General features: G+C 35.9%; 1 protein-coding gene across 7 annotated transcripts in view; it reads left to right on the forward strand.

Moving 5' to 3' along the window:
• Positions 1-17,500, forward strand: part of LOC105052475 (uncharacterized) — a 34,924-nt gene that overhangs the window by 10,747 nt on the left and 6,677 nt on the right. For all 7 annotated transcript variants that reach the window (XM_010933289.4, XM_019853482.2, XM_073244564.1 and 4 more), the window contains 6 exons: positions 4,460-4,526; positions 4,627-4,688; positions 5,145-5,284; positions 5,577-5,703; positions 5,814-5,928; positions 8,135-8,223. In XM_010933289.4, the coding sequence (XP_010931591.1) occupies positions 4,460-4,526; positions 4,627-4,688; positions 5,145-5,284; positions 5,577-5,703; positions 5,814-5,928; positions 8,135-8,223 (600 nt within the window). The remainder of the gene's footprint in view (positions 1-4,459; positions 4,527-4,626; positions 4,689-5,144; positions 5,285-5,576; positions 5,704-5,813; positions 5,929-8,134; positions 8,224-17,500) is intronic.

Genomic DNA, 17,500 nt, shown 5'->3' on the forward strand with positions numbered 1-17,500 from the left:
ATAAATATATTGTTGAGTACAGATCGAATTCAGTTGAATAATCATATCTGTTTTAAACTAGCATACTTCTTGCAGACACAACGACGCGATTTCTGGATCGGGCACCATCTTATATATGACATTACGAAGAGCAGCAAGAAGCTCGTTGTCCATATCTATCCTGGGAATGGTGTACTGAAATCTCAAATTCAAATAATAAGCTGCATATAAATTTCAAAACTGATCAAGTATACTTTTAGAAGTATGCTTTGAAAAAATATTTTAAAATATTTTTGAATACATGTTTACCGGTTAGATGCAAATCTCTACCCATCTGATAACCCAACGGTGCTTAATGATGTTAATGAATTCTTGAGCATGCTTCAGATCATTCTTACTGATCTATTTCTTTATCCTCTCATCATATAATATAAGAAGCCCATCGGGGGTATCTCTCACTGTCCACGGTGCAAAGTACCTCATATAATGGCTTAAAAGCCTTTACTACCTTCTCAGTCCGCTGCCAAAATGACTGACTCGTCACCAAGTTCTCCACATGACTTCCATCAGTGCCAGCCCTCGCATATCTGCTCTCCTGCCACTCGACACTGACAACCATCTGACGTAGGGCTGCTTTCTTCTGAAGAAGACTATCAAGTGCTATGTAGTTGGTAGCAAATTGTGTGATATCCGGTTTTAAGATCTTCCTCCCAGTATACGTTCACATCAATGAAAGAATCCATGTGTGTAGATGAATTTAGTAATAGTCTGGACAATCTCCACTACCTGCTGCACCCTACGAATCTTCCCAATATCCATCAATATAAGATCAATACAATGTGCAGCACATGGGATCCAGTATATCTGCGGTCGCTGCTCTATCAACAACTCTCCGGCAGTCTTATATTGTGGTCTATTATCTGTGATGATCTGTATGACATGCTGCTCACCCACTAAATCAATCACCTCCTCCATCAGACCAAGAATATATATGGCATCGTGCATCTTATCTGAAGCATCAATTGATTTGTGAAAAAATATTTTTTCATCACAGTATGTTAAAAAATCAATAATGCTCCGTCTAGTAGGATCTGTCTAACCATCATACATCACTGTCAGTCTGTATGTAGGCCATTTATTTTTGTAAGAAGCAATCCATCTCTGCAGATCCTCCTTGTTGCTATCAAAAAGCTGACCATAGATGTTCTTAGGTCTTGACGGATCTACACCCTGGCCGGCAGCCTCTATGGCTGAAATATGACTGGGCATTTGCTATTGCATTTGCTGGAATATGACTGAAATGAAACTATGATCCAATAGCTCGCTACATATCCTTCTTCTTATCTTTTTCAGCATAGTGTCAATTCTCTGCTGCTTTGAATCCTTGCTGGGCAAAGCATATGGATCCAAATCATGGATGGTGGCTCCTGCTGAATTATCTCTGGAGGACCTCCTCCTACTGTCAAAAGCTCCCAACAAAGAAGACATACTGCGTCTGCTCCCTCTACCACTAGGCTCTCTGACTGGGGTAGTCCTTCTTAACTCGAAATCTCCCTCACCGGTCGCTGATCCAGACCCCAATTTGTAGCATGATGGTCCAAATCGCTCTCTATACTGGGCCATCTCCTCCTGCCGGTACTGATCTGCTAAGTTTGTCTGAATGACAGCCTCAATCTGTGTCTCATCATCTGGAGCAGAAGCCTTCTCTGACTCTTTAGAGTGAGAAGAAGGTGGCTCTGCAGTCCGACGGTCTACTTCATCCCTTTTCTGCTTTGTCCTTTCCTTCGCTGCTTTCGAATCAGTAAAATGCTTTTTCATCAATTGTTGGACCTCTTGCGGATATTTCCGACACAGACACATCAGGATAACCACCAGTCAGATGTTGCTTCAACCTAGTCACCCCTCCTCCTTTGAACTCTGTGTTGCATCATTTGCATCTCCAATGATGCTGAGCCGAGAGCATCTCGTCATGATCCCAACCGATGTCACGCTCTGGATCTTTCTTCTTACTCATTTCTGCAGGTATAACAAAACACGGCAGTTTAATAATTATTAAAAATATATTATATATAAAATAAAAATTCATGAATTCAAAAAAAAATTTTATGTGCTTCAAATAATTATTTTTAATTAACTGTAATATAATACTAATTTTATATATTTTTTATTTGATAATAATTTTTACTATTTAAATATTTATAAAAAAAAATTTTAAAAAATCTCAAGTTAGATTCAAATATTTCAATTGCTTGAATCATTCTAAACATTATTCTTAATTGCATACCAAACTCTGATTTTTTATTTTTTATTTTATTTTTTAATAATTTTTATATAAATAAATATATGTTAAAAAATAGTTGATTAATTAAAGTCAACGAACGTCATGCTCTAAATTTTTTTCTTATAAATATCTGCAAATATAACAAAACACGATAGTTTAATAATAATTAAAAAAATTATATATAAATTTAAAAAAATTTTAATAATAATTTAAAACTTATAAATTCAAAATAAATATGTTATATGCTTCAAATAATATTTTTAAATTTACTAAAATATAACACTATTTTTATATTTTTTATTTTATAATATTTTTTATTATTTAAATAATTATAATTTTTTTTAATTTTAAATATTTTTAAAAAAAAATTGAGGTTAGATTTAAGTAGCTTGAATTATTCTAAACATGATTCCAAAACTCTGATTTTTTTTAAATTTAATTTTTTATTAATTTTTAAATGAATAAATATATAAAAATATTTAAAAAATATATAATTAATAAAAATTAATAATTTTGATGTCATCATGTAGATCTTCCAAAGATCTATCACATATAATTAAATCAAACCAAAATCATAAAATTTTGGCATGATTTCCTCTTATTTTCATACTTCCTCATTCTTATCCTATTTTTAACAACAAAAACAAAAAAAATAAAATATTTACTAAGAGAATAACACATTATCTTACCTCCAGCCAAAGATCAGCCTCTCAAACCACTCCTGCAATTTGACGGAGTTTTTTTTTTTCTAATTTTTCGGAGGTCTCAACGAAACTGGAGGTCTCAACGGTTTCATTGAGACCAAAGCACCTTCGGGAGTTCTCTGAAACTTCTCAGAGAACTCTAGACACTAGGCTGCCACTTAAAAACAGCTCAGGCCCTACTCCCCTCCCCCCTCATTTTTTTACGTGGGGTTGTCGGCACGGTTCGGTTCACACCGAACCGGTGTTGAATCGTTTCATACCCCCCGGTTTTGGGCGGTATGGATCGGAACCGCACCGAACCGGGCGGTTCGGTGTGGTTCGGAGAGGTTTTCCGAAAAAACCCCCCGAACCGGACCGACAGGGTGCCAGTCCTGTTCGGTCTGCCCTGTACCGGGCGGTTCGACCCGATACGACGAACCCTGCATCTACATATATGTATGTTTTAGAAAAAATAAAGATTTTAAAGGCTCTCAGATGCTACAAATGGATCCTAAAATTGGGAAGGTCGATGTCCAGAGCTAGCATCTATAAAAAAACATGATCTCGTCAACAGGAATAAACTTAGCATACGATATAAGAACTTTGTCGATTAAGAACACGGGCTATATCACGGGCATAAGGTGATCATAGCACAAATATTTGTGAGTAATATTTTGAAGCATGATATGAACAGATGACAAGAACGACTTATGAATCATCATGTTTACAAAATGTTCACGATTTATGCATGCATAACTAGTTTTATGACTTGTTTTATTATATACTTTCGAAAATACTTTATTTTTGTCATATTTATTATTTTCTTAATATTGTATTATCATAGAAAAGCTTATGCTTGATCCGATAAGGAAGTATATATTTTAGTTATTGAGCTAGTGTAGCTCATTTCTCTTTTTATTTTTTTTTTCAGAGGAATAGGATCACTAGAGATGAAGAATGTTTCAGGCTTTGGCGATCATGCTAGCAAGATGATTTTATAGCAGACTTTTGATTCTTTGATTGATTATGAATAGTAATTAATAACTTTTTAAATTCAAGGTCTTGGGGTTTGATATTTAAATTTAGATTTAGTCGCTTTGAACCGATATTTATTTAATTATTCAATGGATGTGGATTTGGATTTTGATTCTATTCAAGATTATGATTGTTCGCTTCATGTTATCATGAGTTGTATGCATCGGTAGCAACTAGCATGGCTGTGTTATGTCTTGGATTTGGGTGTGACACATTATATAGTCATTATATGAGATGGCCTTTGACCTATAATTAGTGTATGATTTGCACCATGGGCTTCCATAATGGATTCCTTGCATCCTTATTAGAGTCCAGCAGTTCTTATTCATGCTGTGCTTGGAAAGTTCCGTTGCCCTAGCATGATTTTTATTGCTGTTATGATCTGAACATAGTAGCTTGTGATGCCATAAATATGGATGAAAGCTAATCTTCCAGGAGCCCTTACATTGAAAATAACTTGCCTGCATTTGTTGTCATGTAGGTGTCTTGGGGAAAAATGGTTCTTCTTATTGGGGGGAAAACTGATCCTGTGAGTCACCAAATATCAGGTTGTAAGTCATTCTTTACAATCGTTGTTCCACTATTGAATCTCATCATTTTTCAAGTTTTCCTGATGACAAGTTAATTAATATTCTTCATCCAATACAGTATGGTCCTTTGATGTAGAAACAGAATGCTGGACAAATATAGAAGCCAAAGGGGACATCCCGGTAATTCCTTATAAATTCAGCTTTCTGCAATCTGATTAAGTTTAAGCTGGCTTATATTTGTTCATTGGAACTGGCATGGCCATCTTCTATATTCATGTCTTTTCTTTTTTTTTTTTCCTCTTTTGTTAGGGAGAGGGGGTTATAAATCAAAGAACATTTTTCTTGTCTGACCGAGGCCATATCTTGGCCTCTGATGATAGTTAATTGAATGTTATCTTGTTTCTTGAAGTCTTTATACTTTCTTACTTTTGTATAATTCCTTTCATGCTACAGTCATCTGAAAGCAAATGCTTAAAATTATTCTACTTGTATTTGTCCCCTTATCTACTTGTTGTCTACTTATCCATTCTAGATGGCAATAAGCTATAAAGAATGCAGTTTTTTTTTTTTTTTTTCTTTTTTTTTTTTTCCTATGGTGGTAGATTTTCTACATTTTAACTTCCCATTGTATTTCAGGCTGCTCGCAGTGGGCATACCGTAATCAGAGCAGGTCCTGCCTTGATCCTGTTTGGGGGTGAGGATGTAAAAGGGAGAAAATTGAATGATCTTCATATGTTTGATCTTAAGTCTTTAACATGGCTTCCCTTACGTTATACGTGAGTATGCTTTCTGCACAGCATCCTTCTATATCTGATCGACAAATCTTCAAATGGGGAGCACGATTACAGAAGCCAATAAAGAACATGCAATACTTCAAAAAAATATCGAATATAAAATAAGTGGGGGCTTTTTCCATGGTGCATTAAAGGATTTATTTGCCTACTTGATACTATTCTTGCATTGCTTATGGGGTTACATTCCCTTTTAATATAGTTGAGAAGTTATGGACATGCTCATAGTTTTGTATGTCTTCAACTGCACCTTGGAACTAAATCATGCCATTAACAGAGGAACAGGACCTTCTCCAAGATCATATCACGTGGCAGCTCTCTATGACGACAGAATCCTTTTTGTTTTTGGAGGGCAATCAAAGTCCAGGATTCTGAATGATCTCTATTCGCTAGACTTTGAATCAGTAAGCTGCATGGAGGCCACCTCAACTTTGTCAAGTTGATCTTTGTCAAAAGTATTTCATATATTTTAAGGATTTAATAACTTGTTTGCATACATATATCTTCATGTCAGATGGTATGGACAAGAGTGAAGACCTGTGGTCATCATCCATCACCTAGAGCAGGTTGCTGTGGGGCTCTTTGTGGAACTAATTGGTATATCACAGGTGGTGGAAGCAAGAAAAAACGTATGCATAAACTGTTGCCTAGAGTATGCTCTGATAGAATATTCTGTTTTAAATGATCCTGATCATCATGATTAAGAGGCCGTTTTATTCTTCTGCTTCCATCTTAAGGATTTTACGCTAGAATTATGTATAGTTCTTAGACTCGATTTTACTTAACATCTTATTCAGACTAGGAGCTTAAAGTTTAATTTTATGATTTAGAGATAAAGATGGCAAGTTTCCCTTTATGCTTGCTTCTTTTCTTTCTTTCTTTTTTTTTTTTGGGATACTAGTGCGAGCGTGTCTATTATTACTATTATTATTGAAGCTACTTTTGTTTCTACCTTATGGCTCCCGGCATCCATCTCTCGCTCTCTCTCTTTCAATCCTGAGCACTGCGTTATTTCTTTTGTTGATTGCTTTAGGGAAACTGTTCTGAAACATGTGGTTATTGCAAATATTATTTATTAATGGGAATTATACATAATATAACCTCCTGCGGCCGAGGAATCTACTGCTGTAGTTGAAGAACAAAGAACAAAACTTATCATCGAGTTGCTGCTTAGTAGACAATGCGAACCTCACATAATAATATATAACCTTCACCTCTTCAAATAAACTATCCTTTTCTTCCCCCCCAAATCAGCCAACACTATGTAAGGATCTTGAAGAGGATTAAATAATGAAGAGGACACTTCTAGATGTTGATCAAGATCTCAAGACAATTAGAACTTGAGCAAGTACTAGGAGAATATAAACTAGCTAAATAGAGCATGAAGTCTAATATATATGTAATTGTTTACCATGTGACAAGTAAAACACCACACAAAGAAGTGCACATGTAGATTCTATGTACAAACTTTATTTCATGCAATCCATTTGCACAGTCATTTAATGGATGAATGTGTCTAAATTTCACACAAGTATGGTTGTGTTATTATGTATTAAAGAGTAGGCTATGACACTTTCTGCTCTAAAAAGTGGTATATAACTTTAGGCCTTAGTTTTTAATGCTTAAATATTTCTAGTGTGATGTGAAGTGCATTCTCCAATAATGTAATGTAGTGCTACTTTACTATCATATAGTCTGTAGCAAGGTATGCCATCTCGGTACCGGGCCTGTATCGATGCCACCCTATTACCAAGGGTCCATATGCCCCCTGTACCACATACTGATCCCGAACTGATATGGTACAGTATGCCTTGTATCGAGACTTTATAGTAAGGTTCGCTGTATTGCTATATACCACCCTATATCGGGCATACTGTACTGTATTTGTGTCGAACCAAGACTTGATAAAGAGGACGTATTGGTCTTGGTACACTGGACCAACCCCCATACAGGACATACCAAAATTGTACTAGCATGGTATCGTTATGGGGTCTAGTACTGAGATAGTGAACTGTGGTATATACTTTATAGTCTGTACTAATATTTGTGTGGAATCTTTTTATTTTGGATGTATAGTTTCTTTCTTAACATTTAAAGATTATTATCATTGAATCTTTATTATAATCTACATGTTGATAATAGGTTTGGCTACATTACTGAAATGTATCATCTGTTTTTTTTGCTGGAAAGGAGCATCTAGAGATAAAATATATTCATAAAATTCCTTTTTGAGGTCTTCTATTAATGAAAAAAAATCAATTTTCCATTGAAGTAGCTTCTTGACCTATGACTCACCAACCCCTCTTTACATTTGTAGGCACTGCCACTCCACCCCTTTCACCATCATTTCCCTTTCTTAGATGCTGCCTTGTTACCTCCATATCAATTGTTGAGTTGATGCTGAGGGTGCCAACCATCAGATTTGGTAATGCTCTTGTGGTTGATACAAGAGATCTGGCTTTGATTGTGCCCTCACCCAGGTTTTCATCCAGGTTTCCACCTTCCCAGTTCTTTAAAAAAAAAAAAGAGGTGATATTAGTGGATCCCAAGGAGTGATACAATACTCCTTCAAGCACAAAATTTTATTCATCCTTCTGGTCCAGCAAGGGAAGCCTCCACGGCCCATGCCCTTCACTCAAGATCTAATTTACATATTCCATCTCCTAGTTTTGGTGGTTGTATGAGGGAGATCCTTCTGTTTGTAATTTTTGTGGGCTGATATATATATATTTTTTTTGTTAGAACTATCTATTGGTAAATTAATATCATTGTTAATTCATTGAACTTTGTTAGTATTCTACTTCAATTAGTGCATACTTTCTATTCTCTTTTCAGGACATTTGGAAACCCTAGTCTTTGACATTCTAAAATTTGAGTGGTCTGTTTCTGTTACTTCACCTGGTGCTTCTGTTACTACCAACAAAGTGAGTTTGCTGATAATCTTTTCTGTTCCCTTTAGTATGACCCTCTACAGTTATATGCGTCTTTTGCTATTCCTCAGTTTTATGGTAATACATCTGTGGTTTCTTTACCTACAATAATGTTTGTCAATTTAACTGTTTAATGATAAATTCTGAAAATTTCAAGAAGAATATTTTAAATTCTTGTGTCCTTATGGTTTTTCTTTATGCATCAATACTGTGTCTGTGAAGAATATGGTGGTGGGTTTCAAGTTGCTAAAACTGTCAATTCAGTTTAGAATTTGTTCTTAATTTTGATTGTAATGGCCATGTAAGTATGAGTTGTGCAGCCACAAAAAGGTAATAGCAGGGTGTCAAGCTAGGATTTGGCTCGGTGACTAATTTATGACATGAGGTGGCTAGTTTGATTGTCATAAGCATGAGGTTTCATTCATGAGGTGGTAGCTTAAACAAGGCAATTCAATAACCAGAGGTAGCAATTCAAGCATGAGGTGATGCTAGCATGAGATAGCTGTTTAGTATTATGCATGATGTGTAATAAGCATGAAGTGACAACTCTCAAGAAAGTGCAGGGTGGCAGCTTACTAGGAAACATGAGGTGGCAGCTCAACCTTAGAAAATTGTAAGTTAGTCTTTGCACCTAATGTCTCTTAGGTTCTCCCAAGAAAACGTTGCACAAAGATTCTTCTAAATAAACTACATGCATTTTCATTGCTAATTTCTATGGGACGTCTAGCTCATTTATACAGATAGTTATACATGAGGTACAATGGATTTTAGGGCATTACAAGTGGAGGTGGAGGTGGAGGTAAGTTCTCTTTCCTCTCTTCTCACAGCTTACTGTCAACTCCTTACCCTCTCTAAACTAGCCCTTATCTAAAGCTTTTTTGCCTAAGCATTGCACCCTACCACTACCTTATCACCATAACTCTAGCCTAATCCTTAATGCCCGTCCTTTCCCCATTGCTTCTCCACTCTTGTTATCCCATTCATCTTTGCCTTTTTATCACTGTAGACCCAAAAAAACCCTAACCCTAACAAACTTTCCTATTTCTAGAATGAGTTTAGGCTTTTTGCCAACCCATCTAGTTGTCGGGTCGGTTGGGTTACCAATGTAAATTTCCAAGTTTGGTTTATTTTAGCCCAACCCGAAAATAGAGAGGAAAATGGGGACAGAGAGTAGGAGAGGAAGAGGAGATATTAAGTTCTATTCGTTATTGAATTGTTTAGATTGTTTTCTAATATCAGATTATGATTGCTCACATACTGAAAGTCTAATATAGTTTCAAATAAAGGGTAACATTGTCATTTGGCATCATCTTAAAAGCTGGACAGTTAAAAATCTGATTTGGTGGTTGATCTAATCAAAAAATCTTGCTGCTTCTTTGATGCTTGAGCATTTTTGGCTTTTTTAAGGGACCATATAGCCTAGGGATTTGGTTTATCAGGTTTTTGGTCTGATCATCTGTTCCATTTTGGTTCTAATTATACTATCAAACCCCTTTTCCTTGGCTCACTCTGTTATCATTTCTCTGGCTCTAATCTAGACATGGACAACATTGTGGAAGATGATGTTGACTAGTACAGCTCCCTCTTTTCTATCCATTTCTTGGTCTCTCTCTCTCTCTCACTCTTACTCACACACACACTCCCTCCCCTGCTCCCTCCCCCTCCCTTGGTGCTCTTGTGATACCCCAACCCATAAACCCAACCCAAATAGGCCACATGAATTTTAGAGCAGTGGAGAAAAAAAACTGAAAGAAGACTCCCAATGGGAGTCTTCCCCATTGGACTCCCGATCAAAGTCGAAAACCACAATTGAGAGGGAGTCAAACTCCTCCCCTCCATTTTATTTAAAGGGAAGAGGGCTTCCCTCTTCTTCCCATCAAAGATCGAGGCCCCAAGCTAGAGTTTCATCAGAGTTCTCTTCTCCCGAAAGCTGTTCACCATGCCTGCTGGATTTCGACCCAACCACCGTCAGAAAAGAGGTTTTGAAAGAGAATTTTGGGAAGCTCATTTTTCGTGCAAGGTTAAAATGGCTTCGTGTCGGACTAAAAGGGTCGCTCGAGGTGTTGCTAGAAAGACATCAAATCAATAAGATAGCGACACTCAGTAAATTGATAGCACCTCTCAATAGAAGGGAGTCATTGATCCTGCTAGGAACATCCATATAGAGTAACAAGAATCAAGCATGGCTTAAATAATACAATTATTAGTTGGCTTAACGCAATCGTAATAGTAGTTGCAACAATAGTTACTGCAACAACGGCAAGTGCAACAATAAACACCACCACTACAAGGACGTGGAGAGCAACCAGAGCAATGAAATAATATTGTAGAATTTAAGAAGTCTTGTTGGAACTTGCTGGAACCACAACGCATAAAAAAGTTGGCGCCACCAAAACTTTCCTACAAGACCTAATTTATTTCCTTCTTATCGGAATGATATGTTGGAATCTCCTAATTTTAGGAATAGCAGATTATTAGGAATCAATTGTATATATTTTTTCTATTGTAATTAGTTTCTTATTCCAGAACAAATCTTTGTATATAAATAGGAGCTGTTGTATAGAGTTTTTTTATTAATCAAATACATAAAAATTCTCTCCAAAATTTGTATTCAACATGGTATCAGAGTTGAGCCAAACTTTCTTGGCATAACTCCATGAAACAGACCTAGATTTTTTGGGTTTTTTGGGTCAAGCTTCTTAGCAACATCTACAGGGGTTGGTGACTATCACCACCCAGCTCTGAAGGAAGATCTACCGCTGATCAGCCTTCTTCAGTGTTTTTTTCCGGCCGTTCTTCTTTTCGGTGATCTCCCTCATGTGTTGCACCTTTGCTTAGCCCCTGCTTGTAACTTGGTTTGCATTTTTTTGATTTTTTGGTGCATATCTCTTGTTTTCAGTTTTGCTCCTGTGTTTTTCCTTTCTGTTTATTGAAGAATGGCTGTATCTGTCTTGTTCCGACGTGTGTAGGTTCTCAAATCCAATCTATTCAATCTCCTAGTGGTTTGTCCTTAACATCATTACTAAGGTTTGCCTCAAGCCTCAGATTGCCCCCCTGAAAATGAGAAGGGGAAGACACCTCTTCTTTCTTATGTCCTCAAACCCCCGGAAGATTGAATGGATTGGATTTGAGAACCTACATATGTTGGAACAAGATAGATACAGCCATTGAACATGATACATCTGATCAACCAGCATCCCTGAATTCAGTTTCTAAACATCTTGAGGAATTATGTGGTGAGTCTCTTTTGATTCTTGACGATACTAATCCTGATTCTGAGTCTAATTCTAATTCCTCTATTGATGATCTTGATGTTCTCATTGCTCTCAGAAAAAGAGTCAGGATTTGTACTAAACATCCTATCTCTAATTTTGTTTCGTATGATTCTTTGTCTCCTTTTTATAGAGCCTTTATCTTGTCTGTTTCTTCTATTTCTATCCCACAGGATTGGAAGGAAGCGTATCTTGATTCAAATGGAAGGTAGCTATGGTTGAGGAGATGAAGACTTTGGCAAAAAATGAGATATGGGATCTTGTTACTCCTCTGGAAAAGAAATCAGTTGGATGCAAGTGGGTGTTCACAGTAAAACATAGAGCGGATAGTTCAATTGAAAGGTACAAGGCCAGATTAGTGGCAAAAAGTTTTACATAGAACTATGGAGTGGATTATCAGGAGAACTTTGCTCCTGTTGCAAAGATGAATACTATTAGAACACTGTTATCATGTGCTGTAAATCTTGAGTGGGACTTACAACAGTTTGATGTTAAGAATGCCTTTTTATATGGAGATTTAGAGGAAGAAGTGTACCTAAAAATTTCCCCAGGGTTTAATGATGAAAAAATCAAAGGAAAGGTTTGTAGATTGAAGAAGGCATTATATGGTCTGAAGCAGTCACCAAGAGCATGGTTTGACAGATTTAGTAGGGCCATGACCTTCTTTGGATTCTATCAAAGCAATGCTGATCATATCTTGTTTATGACAAACTATAACGGTAAGATCACATTACTTATTATTTATGTTGATGATATAGTTGTGACTGGAGACGATAAGGAGGAGATTGCCTGTCTAAAAGAACTCTTGGTCCGGGAGTTTGAAATTAAAGACTTGGATAGATTACGGTACTTTTTTGGAATAGAGGTTGCCAGATCAGATAAAGGAATCTTTATTTCTCAAAGGAAATATATACTGGATCTTCTGGAAGAAACAGGTATGTTGGGATGTAAACCTGCAGGATCTCCAATTGAAGCTAATCATAGATTGCAAATCAGAGTTGGGGAATCAGTTGACTTAAGGAGATATCAGAGGCTGGTTGGGAGATTGATTTATCTCTCACACACTAGACCAGATATAGCATATGTCATGGGTCTAATGAGCCAATATATGCATGATCCTCGTGAGCCCCACTTAGGTGCTGTTTTTCGCATTCTGAGATTCTTAAAATCTGCACCTGGAAAAGGACTTCTATTCTCAAAGCATGACAATCTTCAGATAAAAGCTTTTACATATGCAAATTGGGCTGGATCTCTTGATGATAGGTCAACATAGGTTATTGTACATTTGTTGGTGGTAATTTGGTTACCTGGAGAAGCAAAAAGCAAATTGTGACAGCAAGATCAAGTGCAAAACTAGAATATAGAGCCATGGCACAGGGCATCTGTGAATTATTGCGGTTACGAAAATTGATGGAGGAACTGAAGCTGTCAGAAACAAATGATTTGTCCTTGTTCTATGATAACAAAACTGCCATCAGTATAATGCACAATCCAATCCAGCATGATCGGACCAAGCATATAAAAATTGATCGACACTTCATTAAGGAGAAAATAGTGAATGGATCTTTGAGTGTCTCTTATGTGACTTCGAAGGAGCAGTTGGCCGACATGTTCACGAAAGGTCTAAGCAGCAGATTATTTCATACTCTAGTTTGCAAGTTGGACATGTGTAATATACATGAACCAACTTGAGAGAGAGTGTTAGAACCTGCTAGAACCACAACACATAGAAAAGTTGGCGCCACCAAAACTTTTTTATAAGATCTGATTTATTTTCTTCTTATCGGAATGATCTGTTGGAATCTCTTAATTTTAGGAATAGTAGATTATTAAGAATCAATTGTATATATATTTTTTTATTGTAATTAGTTTTCTATTCTAGGACAAATCCTTGTATGTAAATAGGAGCTATTGTAAAGAGTTTTTTTATCAATCAAATACACAAAACTCTCTCCAAAACTTGTATTCAACAAGTCTCCACTGGTTTCAAGGGGACTACAAAATCTTTGGAAGCTGAGAATTGACTTATGAAGATGGAGAAAGTGTTTGCTATTATGAGATACCATGATGATGAAAAGATCTTGTATGTATCATACATGTTGCGGGGTGAAACGTTCAATTGGTAGCAGAGACTAAAACACAAATATGAATAAGAGAGGGAACAACTCAGCTGCAAGAGATTTCGAAAGGTGTTTTATGATCACTCTTTTTCTCGAAGTGTAAAGACTTAGAAAGAGCAAAAATTTATTTATCTGAAACAAAAATAATATAATAAGTGCGGATATGAAGCTAAATTTATAGAGTTTGCCAAGTTTGTTCCAAGATTAATCGAGGATGAGTGTTATCGGGTGGATAAATTTGAGATGGGATTGAGGACAACAATTAGAAAGCAAGTGATGCCATATGAATTAACTATTTATACAGATATGGTGAATAAAGTATTGATAATTAAAAGAGAAGTCAACAATAAATGTGCAAAAAGAGAAAAATCAAAAGAAGAGAAATAAGTCAAATGAATCTCAAGGGTAGAATGGTAAAAATATTAAGAGTTCAAATAAGAGATCGATAAGTAACAATTCTAAGTCAACTGATAGCATCAAGTGATCCAGATATAGCAAAGTTCACGGCGAAAAGGACTGTCATTGGAATAGTGGTGCATGCTTTGGTTATGGTTGGAAGGGCCATAAAATAGCGAATGCCCATAAAGAATATAGAGTCAACTTGTCCCAAGGAAGGGTTCATGTAACATGTCCAACTTTTGGATGCAACGATGATGAGTTTTGAGAAAAATTCTCTGCATGAATTTGATTAATTGGTTAGTTTCGCTTGTAAGATAAGTAATGCTTCATTTTTTTTTAGATTTATTAGTAAATTATGAAATATTTTTTATATTAAATTATTCATAATTTATAAATTTGATGTATGATATTTTGAATTGCCGAATATATGTTTTTTTCTGAAATGTTAAATGATTTATTATCGAATGTATTGAATTTGATATAGATTGTCCGATTGATTTTAATGTCACATGATTTATGAACCTTTCGATTCAGAATATAAAATATATTTTTGAGAAAGATGTTTTGATTTGAGATGGACTTTGACTTACAGCTAGACTTTATTTTCGATATCTTGTCAGTGAGGATTGTGCGCTGGTATATCGATACTCTGCTAGTGGAAATTATGCGCTGGTACTTTGATATCCTGTCTATTGGGATTGTGCACTGATACTTCGACACCTGTCAATGAGGGTTGTGCACTGGTGTTTTGAGATCCTACTAGTGATGGTTGTACATTGGTATTTCGATATCCTACCAGTGAGGGTGGTGCGTTGGTATTTTGATATGTTGTCATTGGATGTTATGCAATGACACTTTGATGGAGTTCATGGTTGTCGAGATGAACATAATATTTTGAAAGAAATTAATTAATAAACAAAATTGGAATTGTGAAAGCATTGCATCTACATATTATTTGGAAAGTATTGTATATGTGAATTAGATTTTGAATTAATATACCTTATATGCTTATTTTCACTATACTATTATTGCTGGATTTATGTCAATAAAGATTCATTGCTTACTGAGCTATCAAGCTCATTATCCTCTCTTTCTTTTTTAAATTCAAATGCTTAATTTCGAACATGCGTACTACTTGAGAGTGAGATTAGAAGCAAAATTTAACACTATCAACATTGTTTAGATTTACATCTATTGTTATTAGTTAAGATTTATTAGTCAAGATTTATTTGACGTAAGGACTTTCACATGTATTTATTAGTTGAATTTGTTAATTGAATTTTGACTTTTAGTTATTTAAATTAATTCCGCTGTGATGTTTTGATACCATGTTTGGAATACCTTGCATGCTTGTGGAGAGGATTTTCTATGAGTATGCAACGGTTATGGCCCTTGGCTCATGATCTCGAGTCAGGGACGTGACAACTTTCCTCATGGTTGCCTAAAGCAATGTGGGTTAAGGATTTCTGGCTCTAGCTCCAACCTCTCTTTTTCTTCTACTAGTCCTGTTCTTCCCTAATCTTAAAATTGAGCCCCTCCCCTACCTCTAACTTTACCCTCTCTCTATTTGCCAACCCCCCACATGCACTCCACATCTTTGGAGTCAATCTTTCTCATTTTGTATTGTGTTCATTGACCTCCCCTCTTGAAAGAGTGAGTGACCTAGTGAGCCATTCTTTTTTTTTCCTCAAAGGATATAAGCTATGTTTGGACAATTATCTAAAATATCTTTATTTTGTTTAATTTATTCAAGAATGCCTCTTTTTAGGTAATTCTGATAAAATTTTCAATACATTGAATCTGCTTCATTTTCAGTTAACTCATGATAGTTTTGAGTTCTATTTGACTTGAAACTAGTCATTGATAACCTTGCTAAATTGCTGTATCATTAATAACTGGGATAATTCTATTTGAAGTTGGGCTTGTTACTAATAAGACATGCCATTTGGTTCAGTAGATGTTGTGTATAATTATTGTATTTTTTTGGAGAGAGAAGTGTTGGAGAGGAAAGGGCGAAGAGGAAAGGAGGGAGAGAAGACTTAGGCTCAGGTAGTGTTTAACTGTCCGGGCCAACTCAGGACCATATCTAGCCCTAGTTTTGTAGGCTAGATCTGTATCATGCTGCATAGATTTGTTCCATAATGGCAGCAGCCAGCAGGTGTGACGAAGTGAAAAATAGAAGAAAAACAAAATGATGAAAAGGAGACCAAAGGACAAAACAATAAAGGAGTAAAGGTGGAGAAACATGCCTTACTTATTTCACCAAAAATTTTATAAGTTTCTTCACGTTTACCTAGCCAGCCTGTCTTTTATTGCTAGTGAGGGTAATCAAAGGTATATCCATATAGTATGACTCCAGAAAGACATGTCCCAGAAAAAGAAATGTAAATCATGTAATTTTTTGATCGGATCCCTCCAGTATATCTCTTATAAGCAACAAGATCTTCTAAAACAAAATGGTAAATAGATGCAATTTCTATTTTTGCCTCCTCAAGAAAGGTTAAAAGAATCCTTTATGTTGTTTCCTACAATCGCAAAATAGATGGCATATTTCTGAGCCCCTATTAGGCCAGATAAGGCATTCCCTAATGGCGCATGATCCAGACCCTGGTCCCTTACTAGTTTTGACTGCATCAAGGCACCTCCAAAAGTCTCACCATGATATAATCTTTCTTATTCTTGTGATGGAACCTTTCTATGCACTGTTTATATTAACCATAGGAAAGAAGCTCCATGCAAGAAGGTTTTTTTATCCAGTCATGGTGAATGAATGCCAGCTGCTTTTGGTGGGCAGCTGTACATTAAATCATCAGCAGCTTGCCTTTTTTACAGAGATTCACATGCATGAATTCGTGGTATGGTGAAGGTCACATGGGTCCTCAGTGCCTGCCTTCCATGGACAAATGAATTGTTTAGTGATTTCTTCTGGTTTCTTAAAAATTCATACTTCCTCCTTATCCATTGCATGAGCTTGCATGCATGTATATTTCACTTGCGTGAATGTTTCTTTGTTTCACAATTAAGTTGTGAGTACCTTATGGAGATAAAGCATGAAACATAAAATGGTTCAATTGGATATGTTGACATTAACACCTCCCGCAGGTGTAGAAAGAAGACAAGTTCACTAATTACTATCATTTAGGCACTACCGTGCAGAAGAAATTATGAAAACTCAAATACAAACTTTCTTTTACTTCTTCATATTTGGTTACTTATCATGTTGCAGATAAGGTTTCATGGAGACAGCATTTTAGTACAAGTTGTGGTTAAGTGGAGAGTAGAGAAATAATTCTGTTTGAACACTTAATTTTTTGGGGCATCATTTTTAATATTTCATGCATGATACTTTGGCAGCATTTCAAATGACACATGAATAGTATAAAATTACCTTATGATTGTTTAATGGGAAAAACACCAAACAATCTGTTGTAATTATATTCTTATTACATTTCAGACAGGAGCTAACTTCTTGCTCCTTTT

The sequence above is a fragment of the Elaeis guineensis genome, chromosome 10, assembly GCF_000442705.2.
Source record: "Elaeis guineensis isolate ETL-2024a chromosome 10, EG11, whole genome shotgun sequence".
Taxonomy (NCBI): domain Eukaryota; kingdom Viridiplantae; phylum Streptophyta; class Magnoliopsida; order Arecales; family Arecaceae; genus Elaeis; species Elaeis guineensis.